The 26,259-nt window shown below is 38.0% G+C and overlaps 1 protein-coding gene across 4 annotated transcripts in view; it reads right to left on the bottom strand.

Moving 5' to 3' along the window:
• LOC115219764 (large neutral amino acids transporter small subunit 2) overlaps positions 1 to 26,259 on the bottom strand; it is a 319,114-nt gene that overhangs the window by 190,749 nt on the left and 102,106 nt on the right. The window contains exons 1-2 of one of the 4 annotated variants that reach the window (XM_029790020.2): positions 18,483 to 18,551; positions 9,411 to 9,476 (exon numbers count right to left, since the gene is read on the bottom strand). The exons of the other annotated variants lie outside the window; for them this stretch is intronic. Coding sequence (XP_029645880.2) covers positions 9,411 to 9,476; positions 18,483 to 18,536 — 120 coding nt within the window. The 5' untranslated portion in view covers positions 18,537 to 18,551. Of the gene's footprint in view, positions 1 to 9,410; positions 9,477 to 18,482; positions 18,552 to 26,259 lie in introns of those variants that run through there. 4 annotated transcript variants of the gene reach the window in all.

The following is a 26,259-nucleotide window of genomic DNA, read 5'->3' as shown; positions in this document are numbered from 1 at the left end:
TTGGCGCGTTTAACTCAATATTTACTTATATTGCTCTATGGATTTTATCATACTCTAGTAATAATGTATTTTATTTGCCACAAGACTAACGGCAAGGGAACATTACAAGGATAAATTACAAAAATGATAGGGGGTTTGCGCAGAATCGATTGCGGAAAAAAATGTATGTACTACGTTCAACCCGAATGAAATCCATTCAGAGCCAAACAATGTTCCTGTCAGGGCGAAATTCTGCTTTAAGCGCACCATATAACCCCTCGTAACTTATTCATTCTTTGTAATTTTTAGTCTACTAGAGACGAAAGATTGCCAGACAATGTTTCGTTTACCATAAATGAAACATTGCTAAATAAAATTTATTTTAACTTTACGAAAATTTTTAAAAATTCTTTTTTAGATTCTTGAATTTTTTTAAAAATCAGTTTAAACTACATATAGTCCTAATTTTTGGTTTAAATTCCAGCAATTGACCAGTAAATGTGTTTGCGGGGAGAAAAATATTGGAAAACATTCTAACATCAGACTGACAAACGAGGATGGTATGAGAGGTGGTCGTGACATGTGCTAGCTAAATAGCCCTTAAATCACACACCAAAAAGTTTTGGTGGAGTACAAAATCGTATGAATTTCCGTGTATAGAACACAAATACCCAAAAATTTTCTGAAAATTCCAAAAAAAAAAAGAAATGTTATGAGGGATTATAATGGCGTGCTTAAAGCAGAATTCAGTCCCTCTCAAATCTAGAATTGCTGTCTTCCGAGAGCAAATGTTTTCAAGTTATGTTCTCAGACTAACATGTTCATTCGGGCCGAAGTCCCATTTGAAAGGAAATGGACATGCAAGCATATGACCAAAATGTGGGGGAAAAAAATACAGAGGAAACTAGAGTCGCGGTTTCCGTTGTATGAAAATAGAATATTAAAAAAAAAATCGAATTAAGGAAATTACTACCCCTTTCCTTTCCCATCAGTCTTCTTTTTCAGTTCCGAAAAAATACAGAGTGAAAAGTAAAACAATAAAGGTGGATTTTATTACGATTGGATGTTGTGGTCCCAACCTACATGCAGAAAACAGTAATGTGTAATGGAAACATTCATACCACTCACACGTGTTTTACCGGTGTCATTTTGTATATAATTCCTGATATTAAATTTCACTTGCAAGCTAACAAAACCTTCTAAACCATAAAAGTAAGGCAAGGCTTCAGTGGCTGACCGGGGCTTGCAGGGTCGAAGCTCAACCCGGCTCTCTTCCCATTTTGTTGTGTTTCACCCGATTTATGTCGTAAATTTTATTATGTCGTCGTTTTAATGTAATAATCATTCGAGACCCTACAATTTATTTGTATTGTCCTCCTGTAGGCAATAAAGAATTTAAGCTAACAAAACCTTTGTCGAGTGTACAGGTGGATGTGGTGTTGCCTCTCGCAGTGAGTTGTACCTACTCTCAGCTATTGATACTGGGCTATTCAGGTCTTAGATACAGGAGGAACATTCATAGCTTTTTACATAAATATTTTTGGGCTTGTGGGCAGATATAAACCAATGGCCTTTCAGTTTAACTTGTAAACCTTGTTTCATTTTGTTCTTAATTTTTTTTTTCTTAATTTTTTTTTTCTTATTTGTATTGAATTTTTTTCAGGTAATAAAATCGACTGAATCTACCTCCAGGTTAAAGGTTTTAATTGTATTGGTGATCTTTGAAGGCTGCAAAGGTACAGCCTCTTCTGATTACATCTAATATTACATTTGCAACCGTAGAATGAATGAGTCGAAAGGTTCGGCTGAAATTCTTCCACCTCTTGAGCTACATATTTGCTTACACTTTTTACATACATGCAGGGCCGACTCTAGGGCAAGCTGCCCTTACAAGTATATTTGTTTTTAAACTTTCACTAAGAGTAAAACTGAAAATATAGACTAATGAACACATGGTACTATCAAACTAATTCATGAGCGCATAAGTAATGGGTGTTAAGATGAGGTCACTTGGGTAAGGAATGATCATGCTTCTTTTCTCTTTTAATAATGCTTGTTCTTGTTTTTACCATAGCTGCCTCTGCGTAGTTATTTGTGTTGTTTACTTTTAGTTAGGGGAGAGGGTTGCTAGCACATCACCCTCTACCCACATTTTTCCCATCCACATCTTTACCATTTGGGGCCCTAACAAAATCCGATAACAGGTATAGATGCAAATCTATCTAATTACTTGTCTCTTAAAATCAGGCATAACTTCACGATCGGTCGACTCACAACATCGTTCTTCGTCTTGAGTTTACTTGATAGAGTGTGTTTGTTAACTTGACAAGGTCAAGGTGAGCTCTGATTGGCTGTATGCAAATGAGTTCATTGCTGGGATCCGGAACACTGTTGGGGAAAAAAAATTCGCGCCCCGGGCGACTGCCTGAGTTGCCGGTACTTTGAGCCGGCCCTGCATATATGTACATAGAAATGAGAACCCTCTTTGTCGTAAAACTGTTTACACACATGAATATTATTTTGAAGTCATGTCAAAAGAAAAGAAAGATATTTAGTCGGACTTAAGAAACACTAACAAGTTGGAATTTCTCCATTTTCATTGGGATTTTTCAGATTTTTTTCTCGGTGCCCTTGGAAATGCTCTGGGCTATCTTTTTAGCAAAAATTGAATTCCGAAGAATTATGGGTCCCCTCTCTGGACCATTTTGGTCGGTTTTGTGAGCACTATGCATTTAAAAACTATAGAAAAGGAGGGAAATATTTTCGGACGAAAGAGTTGTGATTTAAGGGAGATTTGGCTGTTGTTTCTAGCATATCCAATGGCCGGTAAGGTTTAGGGTTGATAAAAATCAAAAATCTTCAAAATGAATTTTCTAATAGCTTAGATGAGTTTATGCTATTAATGAGAAAATATTGAAAAACATCAATACTTGTCCGAGTGAGAAAGAAAGGTGGTCATAGGATATGCTAGAAACAATAGCCAAATTTCTCTTTAATCACACACCTTTGCATCTGAAAATATTTACTTCATTTCTTTTTACCAAAAAGGCTTCTCTTATAGTTTTCAAGTGTGTAGTGCCCAACAAAGTTATTGTACTCGGTGCCCACAAAATCGGTCAGAGAGAGGGGTAAAGACAAAAAAAAACATTTTTCAGTTTTTTTTTTTTTTGCTAAAATGCCCAGAGCATTTACAAAGGTACCATGGAAAAAAATTTTTTAAATCCCTGTCAAAATGGAGAGATTCCAACTTGGTGCTTCCTAAGTCCAACATCTGCTGATATTCACTTGTATTTGATTTAGGCACATCCATTAAAATGTCCGGAAAAACAAATCCAAGATCACAGTTAGAGTTTTGTCACATGAAAAACTAATGGAAAGATAATGAAAAATTAATGAAAAACTAATTAAAGACTAATGCAAAAATAATGAAAAGCTAATGAAAAATTAATGAGAGACTAATGAAAAGACTGATAATGAAGACCGTCCAAGTTGATTTCTTTCTAAGAAATCTAGGATTTAAAATGTAAATTATGAATTCATCATAATTGAAATTGACAAGGACAGAAGATTCCTTTTTATTCTTTTACTTGTTTCAGTCATTTGATTGCGGCCATGCTGCAGCACCACCTTTAGTCGAATGAATCAATCCCCAGGACTTATTCTTTGTAAGCCTAGTATTTATTCTATCGGTCTCTTTTGCCGATTTACTAAGTTACAGGGATGTAAACACACCAACATCAGTTGTCAAGCGATGGTGGGAGGACAAACATACACACACACACACACACACACACATATATATATATACGATGGGCTTCTTTCAATTTCCATCTACCAAATCCACACACAAGGCTTTGGTCGGCCCAAGGTGCCACGCAGTGGGACTGAACTCGGAACTATGTGGTTGGGAATGCAAGCTTCTTACCACACAGCCACTCCTGCACTTATCTCTTTGATGTCTCATTCAGTTCATTTCTAACCTAAGCTAGAATATTTCTGGGGGTGACTTGCTTGTCCATCCTCACAGGTGGAAATACAGTGATGATGATGATGATGATGAGTCCTGTACCTAAGTGGCATAAAGGTTATCAACGAAAGTTTAGTTTCCATATAGTAACTTTGAAGCATGTCAGCTTGATGGCATTCACCCTTTAACATACGTCATTATCATCATTGCTTTAACCCTTTCAGCCTGGCTGGTACATATTTGTACCAGGCAAAAATTTTATGACCCAAATCTTTAAAATTCCTATTCTGTGTGATGCAGTATAATACCACTCCTGTTTTTCTGGTATGTAGCACCAAGACTAATCAGAGTGTATGACACTATAATGGCAGCTCAAATGGCTCGCATATATACAAAACCCCGCTATTACTGACTTAGGAAAAAATTCCGGGTTGAAAGGGTTAACGTTCACTTTCCCTGGTCACATCAGTTGAGTGGAATTTTATGGTTGGATACCTTGCCTCTTAACAACACTCTTCTGTTTCCATTACTTGGACACAGGTGAGGATTTTCACAGAAGATTGGAAATGAAAGGCACTGCTTGTAAATGTTCATTTACAACTATTATGCAATGCCTTGATAAGAAGACAGCCACACTGACACACAACCATGCACACACATGTACATATACATATGTATGTATATATATAGATATATATATGTGTGTGTGTGTGTATAAATATCATTATCGTTAAATGCCTGCTTTCCATGCTGGCATGGGTTGGACAGTTTGACTGAGGACTGGCGAGTCAGATGGCTGCACCAGGCTCTGTGGAGTGCAATGGCCCAGTGATTAGGGCAGCGGACTCGCTGCCATAAGAACGCGGTTTCAATTCCCAGACCGGGCATTGTGAGTGTTTATTGAGCAAATATCCTTTACCTTATTTCCAACCACCAGCCAAGTATACATGTGGAGACAGCCAAAAGAAGCATTTAACCAGACTGCCTTCTTCCAACTGTTAAACATGGAAAAGGATCTGTGATGATCTGGCAGGGGTGCCATATCTTGGAAATCCACTAGCCCATTGGTTTCCCTTTATGGCAAAATTAATAGTCAGGACTATTTAATCATTTTATCTTATCAAATTCATCCTATAGTTGTGGAACTGTACCCAGAGGGAAATGCAATCTTTCAGGATGTTAATGCACCAATTAACACAGCTAAAGTTGTTATTGAATGGCATGAGGAATATTCTAGTGAAGTTGAACATCTTATCTGGCCACCACAATCCCCAGATTTCAATATTATTGAACATTTATGCTACATTTTAGAAAAACAAGTAAGGAGTCTATATCCTCCACTATCATCACTACAAGAACTGGAGACTGTTTTAGCTGAAGAATGGATAAAAATTCCTTTGGAAACAATTCAAACTTTGTACAAGTCCATACCTCATAGAATTCAATCTGTAATTACTGCCAAAGGCAGTCCTACCCCATATTAAAATAAATTTGTTTGAAATTTTATGGTGTTTCCATTATTTTGTCCAACCCCTGTATATATGTATATATATATATCATCATCATTGTTTAACGTCCGTTTTCCATGCTGACATGGACGGTTTGACAGGTCTGGAGAGCCAGCAGCTGTACCAGGCTCTAATCTGATCTGGCAATGTTTCTACAGCTAGATGCCCTTCCTAATGCCAACCACTTCAAGAATGTAGTGGGTGCTTTTTACGTGTCACTGGCACAGGAGCTAGTCAGGCGGGCCTAGCATCAATCACGTTCAGATGGTGCACTTTACATGCCACTGGCGCAAGAGCCAGTCAGGGGGTACTAGCATCAGCTACGATCAGTTGGTGCTTTTTACATGCCACTGGCATGGGATCCAGTCAGGCAGACCTGGCATTGACCACTTTCGGATGATGTTTTTTACATGCTACCGGCACAGGAGCCAGTGGCCACAGCTACGATATTAGTTTTACTTGACTCAACAGGTCTTCTCAAGCATATCATATCACCTGACACATCAGGGGTATTCTTAACAGGGCCAGACATGCATGGCTGTGATTTCACTTTAGTTGCTGGGTCTTCTCAATCACAGCATATCTCCAAAGGCCTCTGTGAGGCCCAATGTTCGAAGGTCATGTTTCACCAACTCATCCCATGTCTTCCTGAGTCTACCTCTTCCACAGGTTCCTCCTACAGTTAGGGAGTGGCACTTCCTCACACAGCTGTCTTCTTTCATACATAACACATGACCATACCAGCACAGACGCCTCTCTTGCACACCACATTTGATGCTTCTTATGCCCAACTTTTCTCTCAGGGTACTTACACTCTGTCATGTATGTACACTGATATTACACATCCAGCGGATCATACTAGCTTCATTTCTTTCAAGCCTACGCATGTCCTCAGTATTCATGGCCCATGTTTCACTGCTGTGTAGCAGTTCACACACATGCATTATACAGTCTACCTTTCACCCTGAACAAGAGGCCCCTAGTTGCCAGCAGAGGTAGGAGCTCCCTGAACTTTGCCTAGGCTATTCTTACTCTAGTTGCTACACTCTCAGAGCAGCTATCCCCACTACAGACTTGGCCACCTAGGTAGCGGAAACTATTAATTACTTTTAGTTTTTCCCCGTGGCATTTGATAAAATCTGTTTTCTGTAATTCTTCAGTGTTTATTGCCCCTGTGCATCTGTCACAGACAAAAACTATTTTCCTGGTTAACCTTCCTTTGATATTGCTGCACCTTTTATGTGTCCATAGCTTACACTGGGTAAATCGTATGGAGTTTCTACCCATGCCTTTTCTACAGATCGAGCAGGGCCATTTACCTGAAGTGGGTTATGATTTTACAGCCTTCCTACTTACTAAGACTTTGGTTTTTGCTAGGTTAACACTAAAGCCCTTCGATTCTAGACCTTGCTTCCACACCCTAAACTTCGTCTCCTTTTCTGGCAGTGACTCAGTTATTAGAGCAAGGTCATCAGCGTAGAGGAGCTCCCAGGGGCAGCCTGTCTTGAATTCCTCTGTTATTGCCTGGAGGACTATAATGAATAAAAGGGGACTGAGGGCTGATTCTTGGTGAACCTCTACTTCTACTTGGAATTCTTTACTATATTCACCTTACTGACAGCATCCCTGTACAGGGCTTGTACAGCTCTTACCAACCACTCAGCTATCCCCAGTTCCCACATTGACCACCAGATAAGGGATTGAGGGACCCTGTCAAAGGCTTTCTCCAACTCAACAAAAGCCAGGTACAGAGGTTTATCTTTCACTAGGTATTTCTCCTGCAGTTGCCTTACAAGAAATATAGCATCACTGGTGCTTCTGCCTGGCACAATACCAAACTGCATCTTATCTAGGCTAACTCTCTCCTTAATTAGTTGCGCTATGACCTTCTCTAACTTTCATCACCTGATCCAATAAGTTGAGACTCCTGTCTAAAACATCACCTTTCCCCTTGTAGCAGTTGACTATGGTGCTGCTACACTCGTCATTGGGTATGATTCCTTCATGAACTACCTGATTTATGATGTGGGTGACAAGACCATAACCCACACCGCCTGATATTTTAAGCATCCCAGTGGTGATTCCTGATGGGCGAGGTGCTTTCTCTGTCTTCATATCCTTAATTGTTTTATCTACCTGGGTGCTGTTGATTCGGATAGCTGGTCCCTCAATTGGGTCAACCTTTGGCAGACTCTTCCTCTCATTCATATATATATACTCTATAACTCTTTTACTTGTTTCAGTCATTTGACTGTGGCCATGCTGAATCACCACCTTTAGTCAAGCAAATCGATCCCAGCACTTATTCTTTGTAAGCCTAGTACTTATTCTATCTGTCTCTTTTTGTTGAACCACTAAGTTATGGGGACGTAAACCCACCAAGCAATGTTGGGGGGACAAACACAGACACACATACATATATATATATATATATATACAACAGGCTTCTTTCAGTTTCCATCTACCAAATCCACTCACAAGGTTTCAGTCGGCCCGAGGCTATAGTAGAAGACACTTGCCCAAAGTGCCATGCAGTGGGACTGAACCCAGAACCATGTGGTTGGTAAGTAGCTTGCTTCCCAACCACATGGTCCTGGGTTCAGTCCCATTGTGTGGCACCTTGAGCAAGTGTCTTCTACTATAGCTTCGGGCCGACCAAAGCCTTGTGAGTGGATTTGGTAGATAGAAACTGAAAGAAGCCCATCATATATATATGTTTGTGTCTGTGTTTGTCCCCACAACATCGCTTGGTGTGTTTATGTCCCCATAACTTAGCAGTTCAACAAAAAGAGACAGACAGAATAAGTACTAGGCTTTCAAAGAATAAGTCCTGGGTCAATTTGCTTGACTAAAGGTTGTGCTCCAGCATGGCCACAGTCAAATGACTGAAACAAGTAAAAGAATATGTTTACAGGACATCACCAACTGTGCAAATAACATGAAATACATAAACAAACAAGTGAAATACATATACGAGAAGAAAAATGGGAAACAGGACAAGTAAACACAGAGAAAGGACCCTTTCATTAGTTGTTGGCTGTCTATCTGCTCCTCATTTCGAGCATGCCCCCTACCTCTTCTTGACAACCAGTGTTAGTTCGTTTCCCTGTAACTTAGAAGTTTGGTAAAAGAGCTCAAAAGAATAAGTAGCAGATTAAGAAAGTACTCAGTTGAATTGTTTAACTGAACCCATCAAGGCAATGCTCCAGCATGGCTACAGCCCAATGACTAACACAAGTAAAAGTTAAGGATAAAGTATAATAAGGTGTTCACCATTTTCAAAATGAGTTAATGAATGATTTTTATGTGAATAATTTCTCTCTCTAAAACAATTTTTGTTACATTTACTTCTCAATATACACATTCTTTTTCAATTTCCATGCAAAATGTATCATGTTTTTTAATTCTATCTTTTGAATCTGTATAGGTGCAGGTGTGGCTGTGTGGTAAGAAGCTTGCTTCCCAACCACTTGGTTCCAGGTTCATTCCCACTGCGTGACACCTTGGGCAAGTGTCTTCTACTATAGCCTCAGGCCGACCAAAGCCTTGTGAGTGAATTTGGTAGACGGAAACTGAAAGAAGCCCATCGTATATATGTATATGTTTGTGTGTCTGTGTTTGTCCCCCACCACCACCACCATTCCATTGCTTGACAACCGATGTTTGTGTGTTTACGTTCCCATCACTTAGCAGTTCGGCAAAAGTGACTGATAAAATAAGTACTAGGCTATGGTAGCGAGCTGATCGTTTGCATGCCAGGCAAAATGCTTTGCGGTATGTCGTGTCTTTATATTCTGAGTTCAAATTCCATTCCGCCAAGGTCAGCTTTGCCTCTCATCCTTTCAAGGTCATAAAAGTAAGTACCAGTTGCGTACTGAGGTCAATCTAATCGACTGCCCCCCCCCCAAGTTTCAGGCCTTGTGCCTAGAGTAGAAAAGAATAAGTACTTGGCTTACAAAAGAAATCCAGGGTTTGATTGGTAGGACTAAAGTTGGTGCTCCAGCATGGCCGCAATCAAATGACTGAAACAAATAAAAAAAATATAAAGAATAAGTACACAAATTATTTTGGATCAGTTTATGATTTATTATGAAATTACTGATAGAAATGATTAATTACTGGATGTTAATGATAGAAAAGGAGAACAAGATCATGAACGAAGTATTTTGCGTTAGAAATACATGACAGATTCCTCAGAGTACAGTGAACGTATGTATCTCTGAATGAAAATATACGGGTTAATATGTTCTATTCTACTCTAGGCACAAGGCCCGAAATTTTGGCGGAGGGGCCCAGTCGATTAGATTGACCCCAGTGCACAACTGGTACTTAATTTATCGACCATAAAAGGATGAAAGGACAAGTCAATCTCGGCAGAATTTGAACTCAGAACGTAAAGACAGACAAAATACCTATTTCTTTACTACCCTCAAGGGGCTAAACACAGAGAGGACAAACGGATTAAGTCGATTATATTAACCCCAGTGCGTAACTGGTACTTATTTAATCGACCCCGAATGGATGAAAGGCAAAGTCGACCTCGGCAGAATTTGAACTCAGAACGTAAAGACAGACAAAATACCACCAAGCATTTCACTCGGCATGCTAACATTTCTTTTCTACTCTAGGCACAAAGCCTGAAGTTTTGCGGGAGGGGACTAGTCAATTAGATCAACTCCAGTATGCAACTGGTACTTAATTTATCAACCCTGAAAGGATGTAAGGCAAAGTTGACCTTGGCGGAATTTGAACTCAGAATGTAAAGACAGGAAAGGAATAAAATAAATTAGCAAATTTATCTGATAACCCAACATGCATGTGTGTGTGAGAGAGAGAGAGAATTTTTGATGCAAAGATCCTGAAGACCAGAAATCTAAAAAGAACTCTACACAAGTTAAATATTTATAAAGTGAATAGTTTAATTTACAGATTTAATGTTTTAGTCAAGATATAAGAAATTCCACTTACACTAATTCATTTGCTAGCTCTTCTGAGACAAAATATTTCTTATCTCACACCACACACACATATATATATATATATACTCTCTCTCTTTTACTCTTTTACTTGTTTCAGTCATTTGACTGCGGCCATGCTGGAGCACCGCCTTTAGTCGATCAAATCGACCCCGGAACTTATTCTTTGTAAGCCCAGTACTTATTCTATCGGTCTCTTTTGCCGAACCGCTAAGTGGCGGGGACGTAGACACACCAGCATCGGTTGTCAAGCAATGCTAGGGTGACAAACACAGACACACAAACACACACACACACACATATATATATATACATACATATATACGACAGGCTTCTTTCAGTTTCCGTCTACCAAATCCACTCACAAGGCATTGGTCGGCCCGGGGCTATAGCAGAAGACACTTGCCCAAGATGCCACGCAGTGGGACTGAACCCGCAACCATGTGGTTGGTTAGCAAGCTACTTACCACACAATGTATGTGTGTGTGAGTGTGTGTGTATGTATGTATGTATGTATGAATGAATGAATGCATGCATGCATATATACATACATATATATATACATACATATATATATATATATACACACATACATACATATATATGTATATATATATACACATACATACATATATATATATATATATACATACATACATACATATATATATACACATATTATATATATATATATATACACACACACACATACACACTCACACACACACATATATACATATTTAATATGTACTGCTCTACATCTTAAAATGTGCTTCTTCTTTCGGATTTATAAACGACATATATATATATATATATATATATATATATATATATATATATATATATATATATATATATATACTATTTTACTTGTTTCAGTAATCTGACTGCGGCCATGCTGGAGCACCGCCTTTAATCGAGCAACTCGACCCCGGGACTTATTCTTTTGTAAGCCCAGTACTTATTCTATCGGTCTCTTTTGCCAAACCGCTAAGTAACGGGGACATAAACACACCAGCATCGGTTGTCAAGCAATGCGAGGGGGATAAACATACACACACATACACACATATACATATATATATACATATATACGACGGGCTTCTTTCAGTTTCTGTCTACCTAATCCACTCACAAGGCATTGGTCGGCTCGAGGCTATAGCAGAAGACACTTGCTCAAGATGCCACGCAGTGGGACTGAACCCGGAACCATGTGGTTGGTTAGCAAGCTACTTACCACAGCCACTCCTGCGCCTATATATATATATACATATATATAAATTTAGGATTTAATATTTAGGACTTTGCAATGCATTGACTGTACATTTAACATCCAACCTTTTTATGTTTTTGAACAGATTCAAACAATCTCACACGAATGTGCATTTTGTATTTTATATATTCATATTTATATATTTTATATGAATTTTTAGTATCTATATATTATATATTCTTTTCTACTCTAGGCACAAGGCTTGAAATTTGGCGGGAGGGAAGCAGTGGATTAGATTGACCCCAGTATGCAACTGCTACTTAATTTATCAGCCCCGAAAGGCAAAGTCAAACTCAGCAGAATTTGAACTCAGATCGTAAAGACAGATGAAATACCACTAAGTATTTCACCCAGCATGCTAACGTTTCTGCCAGCTCGCTGCCATTTATATATTATATTGTATATTCTGTATGAGAGATTCTTTCCCAAAATATATTGAAGAAAATTATTTGTTTTGATTGTCAATATCTCAAAAGTTGCTTTTCATTGAAACCTATATTACTTTATATATATATATATATGTATATTGGTATGTATGCATTTGTACACAAATGGAGATGCGCAAGCACACATAAATACATATATACATCTATATTTATGTATATATCAAAAGAGATAGATTTATGGGTGTGCTTGTTTGATTTGTTTAAAATGTATCTGTTTTTATATTATGAAAAAGGCCTATTCTAACAACAAGAGAACTAATTTATTTTTGCAATGTTTATGGACATCTCTGTGCATTTTAAATAGCAATGTTGTTGACATGATAATTTTACCTTTAATTACTCAATCTTGGCTCCAGTAAAATACCTGTTGCTACTATTTTTGTAGTTGATTCAATATACTAATATTACGTTCATTCCTAGTCTAAAATATTCGCTATACATTTATCTATGTATATTTGTACAGTTTACTGAATGCATACATTAACGTATAAAAACTGAAGAAAAGAACATAAGCTTGTACAAACAAATATGTCTGCCGCCTTGTTTGTTGTAAAATAGTTTTCAGTGTCTGTATTTATAGAACACAATATAAACCTGTAGGAGACTTGCTGTACTGCACACCATCTCACGAATAATATATCTCAAAGAAATGGTGGAATTACAACAAGGATGCAGAAGATAGAGGGTAGCATACTATAAAGAAAAAACACATCCACTTTGTCCTTCAGAATTCTTTGTAACACTAAGAAATTCTCTAGAATCTATAGGAAATTGTAAAAATGAAAGTGACCCCCAATATTTGCAATATCTATTTACTGAATTTATGGTAGTGGTGAGGAAATTCTTCAATGCAGATGAGGGTCACTTTGAAAAGGTAAATATGGACTCTTTTGAAAGTGACCCACAGAGGGCCATTGCTCTCCATTCATAAACTATAGAATTAGTGAAATGACCTACAGAAAGCGACAGAGGATATATGGTTGCTTAAGCTACTGAAAATAACAGCCAAATCATTAACATCCAAACACTCATATTCAATCATCTCATTCTTACCTTAAATGTGCTAACACATACCCAGGCCTATTCCAGATTTTTTTGAAGGGGATAGCCACAACAAGACACACACAAGGTATTCTATTCATTTCCTAGCACATTTTTTTTTCTTGCTGTCTTTTTAGGAATATGGATTCACTAGGAGGAGAGGATTCCCAGTCCCCTCATTCCTGCCCCTTTTAGTTGCCTCTCATGCCACGCAGGGAATATAGCAACTGCATTCTGCTGATATCCCCCACCCCAGTCGCAAGGGGACTGTTGCTAGTTAACCCAGAGCTGGGACACTTATAGGTGCTACCACACCAGGTCAGAATAAACCTGGGAACAATAGTGGCTAAGAGATAGTTCCACACTCCTCAAACCCTAAAACCAGGGTCCCACTACCAGATGTAGTTTATAGTCATACTCAGACTTAACTAAAGCTTGCATGACAATGTACAAGCTATGCTGCAGTTTCATACACAAGCTGCAATGTTATCTCAAGCACCCAAGTCAAATGATGTTTCAGATTTGATGTTTACTTGTGTAAGTGAATATCTTAGGTGTGGATGTGTGGTGAGAAGTTTGCTTCTCAACTACATTGTTTTTTCATGATCATAACATCGTAGGTTCAATTCCTGGACAGATAGTTTAATGTGTCCTTAGCCAAGGTATTTCAATTCATGTTCTTCCAGTTTACTTACCAAAAATAAGTACTTAAGGAATGCTAGTGTACCCTTCTCTCCCTCCAGCTGTCACGTTCTTAACCCTTTTGTTTGTATTGAAATACACTACCTTTGTTCCAATAAATTCTGAATATAATGAAGTTATGTGCAGATCCTTCTCGAGTTCCAAGTGTTATGTATACAAAATTCCCTGCAACTGTCATGGCTTTAGGGGTTATCAGCAAAGGACATGTGATGCCTCCTTACTTCTGTCCACAAGGCCTTAGAGTTAACTCTGTCACCTATAGTGAGGTCCTAGAAACAGTTGTTAAGCCCTGGATAGGCAGTGTATATAATGGAAGGTCATCTGTGTTTTAGTAAGACTTTGCACTATTACACATGGCTCTAGTAACATAGGAATGGATGTCTGAAAATTTTCATGATCACATAACCCTGAATATTTGGCCTCCTAATTCCCCAGATCTCAATCCATTGGACTATTACATGAGGAGCGTTGTTGAGAGAGAGCTCAATGAACATGCCCATAACACCAAAGGCGAAAACTGAAAGAAGTTTGTAATATATATATATATATATATATATACATATGGCACATAAAAAGCAACATCCGAACGTGGCCGATGCCAGCACCGCCCCGACTGGCTTCTGTGCCAGTGGGACATAAAAAGCACCATCCGAACGTGACCGATGCCAGCACCGCCTCGACTGGCTTCTGTGCCGGTGGCACATAAAAAGCACCAACCGATCGTGGGATCCTGGAACATCTCGCTGTGCTTGAGGAGACCTGTTGAGTCAAGTGCATGTACATGAACATCGAACCAAATATCAATGGAAACAGTAGTTGTGATACCTGTGCCGGTGACACATAAAAAGCACCATCCGAACGTGGCCGTTGCCAGTGCAGCATCCACTGGCTTCTGTGCCGGTGGCACATAAAAAGCACCATCCGAACGTGACCGATGCTAACCCCGCCTCAAATGGCTTCTGTGCCGGTGGCACATAAAAAGCAACATCCAAACGTGGCCGATGCCAGCACCGCCCCGACTGGCTTCTGTGCCGGTGGCACATAAAAAGCACCATCCGAACGTGACTGATGCCAGCACCGCCTTGACTGGCTTCTGTGCCGGTAGCACAAAAAAAAAAAAGCACCAACTGATCGTGGCCAATGCCAGACCCCTCTGGCACCTGTGCAGGTGGCACATAAAAAGCACCCACTACACTCGCGGAGTGGTTGGCGTTAGGAAGGGCATCCAGCTGTAGAAATACTGCCAGATCAGACTGGAGCCTGGGGCAGCCCTTGGCTCCCCAGACCCCGGTCGAACCGTCCAACCCGTGCTAGCGCGGAAAACGGACGTTAAACGATGATGATGATGATGTGTGTGTGTGTGTATATGTTTGTGTGTCTGTGTTTGTCCCCCAACATCGCTTGTCAACCGACGCTGGTGTGTTTAAATTCCTGTAACTTAACGGTTTGGCAAAAAAGACCAATAGAATAAGTACTAGGTTTACAAAGAATAAGTCTTTGGGTTGATTTGCTTCACTAAAGTTGGTGCTCCAGCATGGCGACAGTCAAATGACTGAAACAAGTAGAAGAATAAAAGAATGTATCTACATGGAAGGCAGACATTAAGCGATGATGATGATATATATACATATATATATGCATATATATATATATAGAGAGAGAGAGATATACATATATATATGGGCAAGTGTCTTCTACTATAGCCTCAGGCTGACCAAAGCCTTGCGAGTGGATTTGGTAGACGGAAACTGAAAGAAGCCCGTCATATGCGTGTGTATGTTTGTGTGTCTGTGTTTGTCCCTCCCTAGCATTGCTTAACAACCGGTGCTGGTGTGTTTATGTCCCCGTTACTTAGCGGTTCGGCAAAAGAGACCGATAGAATAAGTACTGGGCTTACAAAAGAATAAGTCCCGGGGTCGAGTTGCTCGATTAAAGGCGGTGCTCCAGCATGGCCGCAGTCAAATGACTGAAACAAGTAAAAGAGCATATATATATATATATATATATATATATATATATATATATATATACATACATATACATGTATATATATATATATATATATATATATATATAATATATATATATATATATTATATATATATATATATATTTATATATATATATTTATATATATATATATATATATATATATATATATATGCACATAAGGAAGTGGATTGGTAAAGTAGTAAGAATGTCTGATAGAATGCATCATGGCATTTGTTTTGATTCTCTACACTCAGAGTTAAATCCTCCAAAGGTGAACTTCATCTTTCATTCTTTCAGAGTCAAAATAAATATACTAGCCTGGTGTCTCACCCCCCTCTTTCTCACTTTCTCCCTCTCTCTCTCTCTCTCTCTCTCTCTCTCATTCTCATTGTGATGTATTCCATATTCTGCTGCATTAAGGATACAAGTGTCTTTGTTCTGCTCATGTTTACAAGGCCAACTAAAAGCATGATACATGCTTGCAGATTGTTCTCACTTGTGATGACTGCTCTAACACACACACACACACAAACACACACACACAATCATCATCATCGTTTTAATGTCCATGCTTGCATGGTCTGGACAGAATTTATTGAGGCAAATTTTCTATGAAGAAATGCCCCTTCTTGTTGCCAACCCCATCTGTTTTCAAGCAGCCTATTATTTTCCCATAGCGAGAATATGCTTACACAGAATATTGTTAGAAATAAAATGACACTGCTTGTATGACAGTGACACTCATTTACAACTTTTATGCAATGTCAAGACTAGAGGCGACACACACACACACACACACACACATCTACTTCAGGTTTCTTTCAGTTTCTGTCTACTAAGTCCACTCACAAGGCTTTAGTGCACCCATAGGAATCATAGAAGACACTTGCCCAATATGCCACACATACATATAAATATATATTATAAGACAGGCGTATAATCAACAAACAGGTGTATTAGTTTAATGCTCGGTAAGGTGAGAAAGTCTTATGTTTCAAGCCTAAGCTCTTCAACAGAAAAGAACATGAGGAAATAAACAGCAAGAGAATAAAAATCTTTTAGAGCTAGCAGTCAATCATGGTGGCTGGCTGGACAAAGGTAGTTAGACAGGAGAGCTGGGAAGAAGGGGAGATAATAAAGTATTGGTGATCCCAAAACAAAGGTGTGTATGTGAAAGTGTGTAAATGTGTGCATGTGGAGAGGGTCTGGTGACATTGAATTCAATTCCCACCATCCATACAGTGTAAAGAGAGGGATTGCTCAGTGCCTAAAACATTGTGCCAAGAATATAAGTAGCAATTGTGATACACATCACGAAGAAATGATCAAGCTCAAACAATCTGTTAAGCAACAACTACTCCAAAAGTATACTATCCACTCCAATTATGAAGAAGAGAGAGGATGAGGCCAAAAAACTGTCCATAGTCTGTCTACCCTGTGTTAAAGGCCTCTCCTAAAAGATGCAAAAGATATGCAGCTCATATGACATCAAGACAGTATTCAAGAGTAAAACCACCAATAGAAGAGAATATGACCAAAGACTGCGTGTACTCCATCCCATGCAGCTGTGATAGGTTATACAACGATGAAACATGCCGCCCCCTCAAAATAAGAGTAGACAAACATCGCAAGGCTGTGACATGAGGTGATATTGATAAATCTGGTATAGCTGATCATGTATGGAAAAATGGAGACCACCTCCCCCTAAGGGATGAAGTTAAAATAAAAGACAAAGAACACCACTAGAAAATACGAAAACTAAAAGAAGAAATACATATGCTAGGGCACAACAACTGCCTAATCAGACTGAGTGCAGATATGAGCAGTATATGGGACCGGTATTAAGGAAGGATAGAAAAAATATTAGATTTATAAGCCATAAAATTCACTCTATAGTTTCCCACAGGCATATGGCATAATGGTTAAGAGCATGGGCTACTAACCCCAAGATTCCAAGTTCAATTCCAAGCAGTGACCTGAACAACAATAATAATAAAAATACCTCAGGAAATTTTCCCATGACACCTGAAGAAGGCTGGAGGGTATATCAGCCAAAATGTTGTTAACAACAAACAAGATGAGGACAAATATCCATTGAATGTAAATAATTTTAATAATGTACATAATTCCTCATCTCTTAAATATAGAACTGTATCATACCAAACTAGTCTCAATAATTTTTTTGTTCATCAATGTTATAAATGTATATAAATCAATGGGATTTTAACAATCTAAAATTGTGAAGTAGAAAATGTATGTGTGTAAGTAAATATATATGTAATGTAATGTAATGTAGGTATGTATGTGTGTGTGTGTGCATGTAGGTTTAAAGTTGACTCTTCTTACATATAGAATATCTACATGTATCTCACATCATACCCAAATACTTTTCCATACACACTCACAAAGATAGTTTTCTTTAATTGCAAAAAGTACAGACCTACTGACTGTTTTTCATTTCAGTGTTTGCATGCATAGCTACTTCCTCGGTCCAGCACTCTTCAAATACATTGCACTATTTCGCAATTATTTGTATATATTTGTAATTTGTTTCAAATATTGCATCATACCTGTTACATTGTAATTGAAGGAACTTACTGAAATGCACCTATCAAATTTTGTCCTGGTATTAACAACAGTTGTTGTTGCCATGATTGATTAGTCCCAGCTCATCTGTGACTGGTTATAGTTTGAATGCTATAATAAAGCCTTCAAGTGACGTTCCCAAGCTTTTAGGGAGTATGGAGCAATTTGAGAGAAACTGGGTGCTATTTCTCAACCTCGTAAATAATGCTTTGTTGGTTCATAATAATTGCTAGCTTTTGTGGAGGCGTTGGTAGTGGTGCTGATGGTGGAAGTGGTAATGCAAGTAGTGTTTGTAGTGACAGGAGTGGTACTGAATGTGTTGAAGTATACTTGCAGTGAAAATGCGATAGCTAAAGATATGACTTGAGATGCTTACTTTTGTATATTCTTTTCTACTCTAGGCACAAGGCCTGAAATTTTGGGGGATGGGGCCAGTCAATTAGATCGACCTCCATATGCAACTGGTACTTAATTAAAATGAATTAATGACCCCGAAAGGATGAAAGGCAAAGCTGACCTCAGCAGAATTTGAACTCAGAACATAAAGACAGAGGAAATGCCACTAAGCATTTTGCCCGGCATGCTAGTGTTTCTGCCAGCTCGCCGCCTTTCTTACTTTGGTATATTTTTAAAAGTGTGTTACGTCTCTCCATTCTCATGTAACTGGCGAGCCATTCCATGCGTAGACAATTACTATGGTCACAAAATCAGCCTCTACGTCCTCATCATGCTCAATAGCTTCAGCTGGTATACCTTTAACTCCTCAGTTATTTCTTAGTGGACATGGCTACGTGTTTAAGAGCTTGATTCCTAACTATGTAGTCTCAGGTTCAGTCCTACACTGTGGCATCTTGAGCAAGTGTCTTCTACTATAATCCATGAATGACCAAAGCCTTGTGAATGGACTTGGTTGCGATAAAATGAAAGAAGTCCATTGTATATGTACATCTGTGTGTGTGTGTGTGTGTGTGTGTGTGTGTATCTGTGTGGTGTGTGTGTATCTGTGTGGTGTGTGTATGTGTGTTGTGTGTGTTAAATGAGCATCATTGTCACACAAGGAAGGATATTTGTTTCTAGTCTTCCATGAAAAATCATATCTAGGCATGGAGAAATATTACTTTGCATAAAAAAAGGTGAAGGTTGGCAACAGGAGCGCCATCCAGCCATAGAATATTTGCTTCAATATATTCTATGTGACCCATGCAAGCATTGAAAAGTGGATGTTAAAATATTAACAATGATGTTGGTGACGATGATAGTGGTGGTGGTACATACATATTTATATATGCATATAAGTATACATGTATATACATGTATAGATAAACACACATACATAATTTTAGTGAAAGAAATGAAAGGACCTACAAAGAAAGATAATCATTATGTAAAGTAGAGGGCATATTCATGTATTTCATCTTACATGACTCTTACAGGAATGCAACAAGCCTAGTCTGGTAAAAGTCATATATACATATATATAGGTTGTTTATAATTTTAACCGTAAAGGTATTTTAATATGCTGCCACATTTCTTGATGGAATTTTTTTCTGTAGAGAAAAAAACTTCATCCTATATTAGTAGTATATATATATATGTATGTATATATACGAGGGTGAGTCAAAAAGTAATGCCATTTTGTTTAGGATAGATATAATTACCAACACAGGAACATGTATCATACATCAAAATGAAGCTGGTCCTCTGTGGATCACATCCCTACTTCCCAACACAGTCACCGTTTCTCTCAATAGCAATGTTCCACCTTCGAATGAGAGCATATATCCCTGCCCCGTAAAATTCTGTTGACTGTTCTTTGAGCCACTTCTTCACTACAGTTTTCACTTCCTCATCACTAGAATAATGTTTGCCACTCAAACCCTCTTTCGTGGCACTGAAAAGATGATAGTCTAAAGGTGCTAATCTGGTGAGTGTGGAGATAGTGAAGAAGTGGCTCAAAGAACAATCAACGGAATTTTACGGGGCAGGGTACATGCTCTCATTTGAAGGTGGAACACTGCTATTGAGAGAAACGGTGACTATGTTGAGAAGTAAGGATGTGATCCACAGAGAACCAGCTTAATTTTGATATATGATACATGTTCCAGTGTTGGTAATTATACCTGACCTAAACAAAATGGCATTACTTTTTGATTCACCCTCGTATATATATATATATATATGTACATGTATATATATATAGACAAGTCAAAATAATGATCATTACATATAATTCCTTTATTGTAGCAAATTTGACTTACAGATGTTTCCAGTAGTCATTATAGATAGGTTTATTCAGTTGGTCTATTGATCAATTGAGGTAAATTGATATATATATATATAGAGAGAGAGAGACTGAGACCTCTCTTTACAGTGTATGGATGGTGGGAACTGAAGTTGAGTTATCGTTCAGTGAAGGTCGGCTTGCGTTATACGGATGTCCTGAATCCATATCTGGTACTTGTTATTAATATGCCCAGGAATACTAGCCGATTGTCTTTTTCTTTTTCTATCGTGAACTATATGGATGGCTTTATTGAGTTCACATGATCTAACAGCACATGGACAATAAAGCATAATCAAGTACTAAGGCTGATTTAATTAACAAACCCTATTCTTCCAGCTTTCAGGTCTCATACTAAAGTTAGAAACAATTATTAACATTATTTTGCTGTTGTTGTTGTTTTGTTGTGTTGGTTGTATGGACCCCTTTGTCATGGACCCACAGCCATTTGTGTTATTCTCTGCTTTGTTTCTTGATTGTAATTGGCTGTAAATAAATGAATTGAAGTGAAATTAATCTAAAATTTAAGTTATTTGAATATTTAATTAAAGTATTGAAATGAAGAGTTTACAATTCATTTTCTCCATCTGTAGGATGGGTATTAACGAGACTAGCAAATTTAGATTAGACTAGCAGCATAGCCCGGTGTTGCCCGGGTATGTAAGATAAGCAATGCCCTATTTTGGGAAATCGCGTTCAAATTCAAGATGACATATTTTCAACAATATCTTTAACAAATTGGCGGGAATTTTTTTTGAAATTCACAGCGAGCATCATGGCCCTTTTGATTCCAATAGGATATGTTATTACTGGAAAAAATTGGTTAATTACATCATATGTGGCACACATAGCAAATTGATTTTTCTGCTATATTTTTTGAAAGTTCACATAGATTTTCCCTACTTCTTCATGCGTGCAAGGGAACAGTGCCTTGAATGCCTTAATGCCTTTTAGGCTTCATTTCACAAAATAACGGTTCAATGAGTACAAAAAAGGGTAAAAAAGTATAGGGCATTGCTTATCGACAAATACTTAACTTATGTGGATACTTTAATAATGATATGAAGTTCATTATATTTGTCCTGAGTCAAAAATTCTGGTACCCTTGAACCATTTCTTAGCATAACATAGAATACGCACACACTCACACAAGGCCAACTACTGGCCGAAGCACATGAAGTGGCACCTGGGGTCCTCCATGTACTCCTCAGCCCATAAATAATTCTTCAAAATACTTTGAAATTATATGGTAACATTCATCTTGCGAAACTGATCAAATCACTAATTAAACAAATCATTAATAAAGTGTAAGTCTACTCTAGAAAGATAATACATTATGATAATTCAGTCCTTTCAACTTGTAATTGCATAAAACTGGTCATATCAGTTGACCTATCAGTCTTGGATCAGTACCTTGTTATAAAGCAATGAGGTGTTGAGGCAAGCGGTTTCTCTTTGCTAGTTCTGTATCACATGCATTTTACCTTGATGTTTTTTGGTGGAAAAGGATATGAGTTAAGTCACCAAACCTGTTTATTTGTTTATCAGTGGACATGTACAAATTTATTTTATAAATGAATAATGGCAATATTTCTATTTGGTAAAAGATAGACTATTTCCTTACACCACTCCCTGTCACCTCTTATTTGACAGGGCTTATTCCTGTCTTGCGAGTTTAACTACACTAGTACCATGGCACACAAAAGCCACCCAATAAACACTAGCTATACAAACGATGTCAAACATGACATTGATGCTTGACGCAGTCCTGCAGCTCACCAGATCCTGTTAAATGGTTCAGTGGGTGTTAAATGATGTTGATATTGGTAATGATGATGACGATGACGACGTGAATGATGAAGCAAACATGTAGACTTATCTAATCTAAAATTGCTAGTCTCGTTAATACCCATCCTACAGATGGAGAAAATGAATTGTAAACTCTTCATTTCAATACTTTAATTAAATATTCAAATAACTTAAGTTTTAAATTAATTTCACTTCAATTCATTTATTTACAGCCAATTACAATCAAGAAACAAAGCAGAGAATAAAACAAATGGCTGTGGGCCCATGACAAAGGGGTCCATACAACCAACACAACAAAACAACAACAACAACAACAACAGCGAAATAATGTTAATAATTGTTTCTAACTTTAGCATGATATATATATATATATTCAAAATGTGACCGCGTGTGTACCGTTGGCGATTTTTTTCCTCCGTCTTCCCTTTTCCTATGTTTCTGACGAAGAGCTCCGCTTGAAACGTTAAACCCTCCTTCTTTCCTTGTTTCCTGAGCGTCCAATAATACTATACTTGTTCCACGTCCTCGTGTTGTGTTTTCTCTTTGTGTTTTCATGTTTGGATTAACATCCAACTTAACATGGATATTTGTTAGAGCAATGAATACAGTGTTATTTACCTTGAGAGGAACTCTTATATGGATGCATGGTGCATATAAGCACTCATATTTATATTATAGGCAGATGAAAACCATCTGCTATAACAATAATATAAATATGACTGCTTTTGTGCACCATGCATCCATATGAGAGGTCTTCTCAAGGTAGACAAAACAGTATTCATTGTTTTAATGAAGCACCCTTGTTGAGTTGAATATAAATATCGCTGGCAGAATTGTTAGCACACAGAGCAAAATCCTTAGTGGTATTTCACCCATCGCTACATTCTGAGTTCAAATTCTGTCAAGGTCGACTTTGCCTTTCATCCTTTCAGGGTCGATAAAATAAGTATCAGTCAAGTACTGGGTTGATGTAATCAACTAGCTTCCTCCCTACAAAATTTCAGGCCTTGTACCGATAGTAATAAGGATTATCATCATCATCATCATCATTATAATATATATATATATATATATATATATTGACACATACACTTATACATGTGCATGTATAGAGTGTATAGAGAGAGAGAAACACACACACATATACACATAATTGGATGCATTTGACAAACAGCAATTAAACCATTCAGGTTTTGGCTCTAATTTTAATTGCATTTATTTCCCACTGTCACTTGTACACACAGGTCATTCGTATCTGAGGGTCAGCTGTCACAGAAGACAAAGATCGTAGCAATGATAAAAATATTTATTTCTTTATTACCCACGAGAGGGGCTAAACATAGTGGGGACAAACAAGGACAGACAAATTAAGTTGATTACATCAACCCCAGGGCATAACTGGTACTTATTTAATCAACCCCCAAAAGGATGAAAGGTAAAGTCGACCACAGCAGAATTTGAACTCAGGACATAACTGCAGATGAAATACCACTAAGCATTTCACCCAGCGTGCTAACAATTCTGCCAGCTCTCCACCCTTAAAAAATAGATAAATAAGTAAAAATTAAAATATTGGCAATAACTTGGTACTCCTTTATTTCATCTGTTACATAAGTTTCAATATTCAGCAAGTATTTCCTCTTTAACTGATGATAAGTTGGCTTGCCATAATGGTCTTATATAGGCGCATCTACTGGTTGCATCTATAGCATGATGGTGTATTGCTGAATATTGGGCCTCACAGAGGCAACGACTAGTGACCAAGACCTTTGGCGATATGCTCTACTTGAGAAGAACTGTCAAGCCAAGTGAAACCATAGTTGTGATTGATACTAGTGTCACATAACTGGCACCCATGCCGGTGGCATGTAAAAAGCACCTTTTGTGCATTGGACCTCATGGAGGCAAAGTGCTGATGCCAGTGGCACATGAAAAGCTCATTTCAAGTGTTGGGTCTCATTGAGGCAATGACCGAGACCCTTGGCATTATGTCGTGCTTGAGAAGAAGACCCATCAAGCCAAGTAAAGTTGCAGTTGTGACAGATACTGGTGTCACGCAAATGGCCGGTGGCATGTAAAAGCACCCATTACACTCTATGGAGGGTTTTGCATTAGGAAGGGCATCTAGCTGTAGTAACCATGCCAAATCAGACTGGATCTGGTGCAGCCTCCCAGCTTGCCAGCCCTGGTCAACTGTCCAACTCATGCCAGCATAGACAACGGACATTAAATGATGATGATGTATATAACAGACAAAATAAAGGAGTACCAAAACAATGCCTATGGTCTTTTCTCATATATATATATATATATATATATATATATAAAGAACAAAATTATATCCTGTAATCAACAGACCCATTTGTCCAATCCCAGGTAGACTCAAAATCATTATTGTTCCCATTGTGACTTCATATCAAAATCTATTCCGTACTCAAATTACATTCACACATCCATCACAAATAGATGCAGATTCTTTTATTTTTAATACTTTCTTCCTTTTTTTTCAGCTGTTCCTTCAAATTATCATACATCAGAATTGACAGAATTAACCGTCATATTTATATATGAATGTATGTGTGTGTGCGCGCACACACACACACACACACACACATTTATCATCATCATGATCATCATCATATTAACATCCATTTTTCCATGTTTGCATGGGTCAGTTAAAATTCAATGATGCAGATCTTCTATGGCTGCATTCCTTTCCTGTCATCAAACAAGGTAATGTTCATCAATGGCCACAGCCAGACATGTTTTCATGGGAGATTGAATATGAATGATGTAGCTTGTGTAATGGTAAACACTTGTTCACAACTATCATGTAACAAGGACACACACGAGCATGCACGCACACACACATACACACACACGTACACATGTGCATATATATGTATATATCATCATCATTGTCATCATTTTTAAGCATCTACCTGTTATGCTGGCTTGAGTTAGACAGTTTGACAGAATGCAATGCATCTAAATACTGCTTTGTTCACCAATCTCTAATTTTTCATGATTTCCAGGTCTCAGTGTTCTTCTTCATACACCAACCAATTTACAGTGTGTACTGGAGCCTTTTCATGTCCAGCACAAGTGAGGTTCATGTAACTTGCAAGAGTAAAAAAACCCTTCCACTAAATAGGGACAATGTAGCTAAACAGGACTCAACTAATTGAACTTCAATTCTTTCCTTAAACTTTATGATGTGGTCCAGCATTTGTAATTTCTTCTGTCACTCTCTAAGGCACCTCCTTTATCCTTGTAACAGTTGACAATGATGTTACTGTACCAAACATTGGGTGTGACACATTCCTGTGCAAACTGATTACCATATTTCTCCACCAGATGTATATACAAGCATTGATGCCCTTGTACAAAGGCTTAGTGGCAGAGGACATCTGGGAATAGAATACTGCCTCAACAAGTCTTGTCAATTGAAGAGCAAACATCAAAAATTATTACGATGATGGTTGTGGTATTATGCACATACATGCAGATGCACACACACACACATACTCATGCATAAATGTGCATGTGTATGTCTGACTCTGAGTGTGTGTATCTATTTCTCCACTAGCATATATGAAATAAGTTAGTATGTTGAAAGAATTAATTCTGTCTGTATAACAGCATTCTGACAAAAAAAAAAATGATGTACGTATGTCTAATATAAGTATTAGTGAACTC

Source organism: Octopus sinensis, linkage group LG1 (genome assembly GCF_006345805.1).
Source record: "Octopus sinensis linkage group LG1, ASM634580v1, whole genome shotgun sequence".
Taxonomy (NCBI): domain Eukaryota; kingdom Metazoa; phylum Mollusca; class Cephalopoda; order Octopoda; family Octopodidae; genus Octopus; species Octopus sinensis.
Note: the sequence above shows the minus strand (reverse complement) of the source record. Positions and strands in the feature narration are given on the sequence as shown.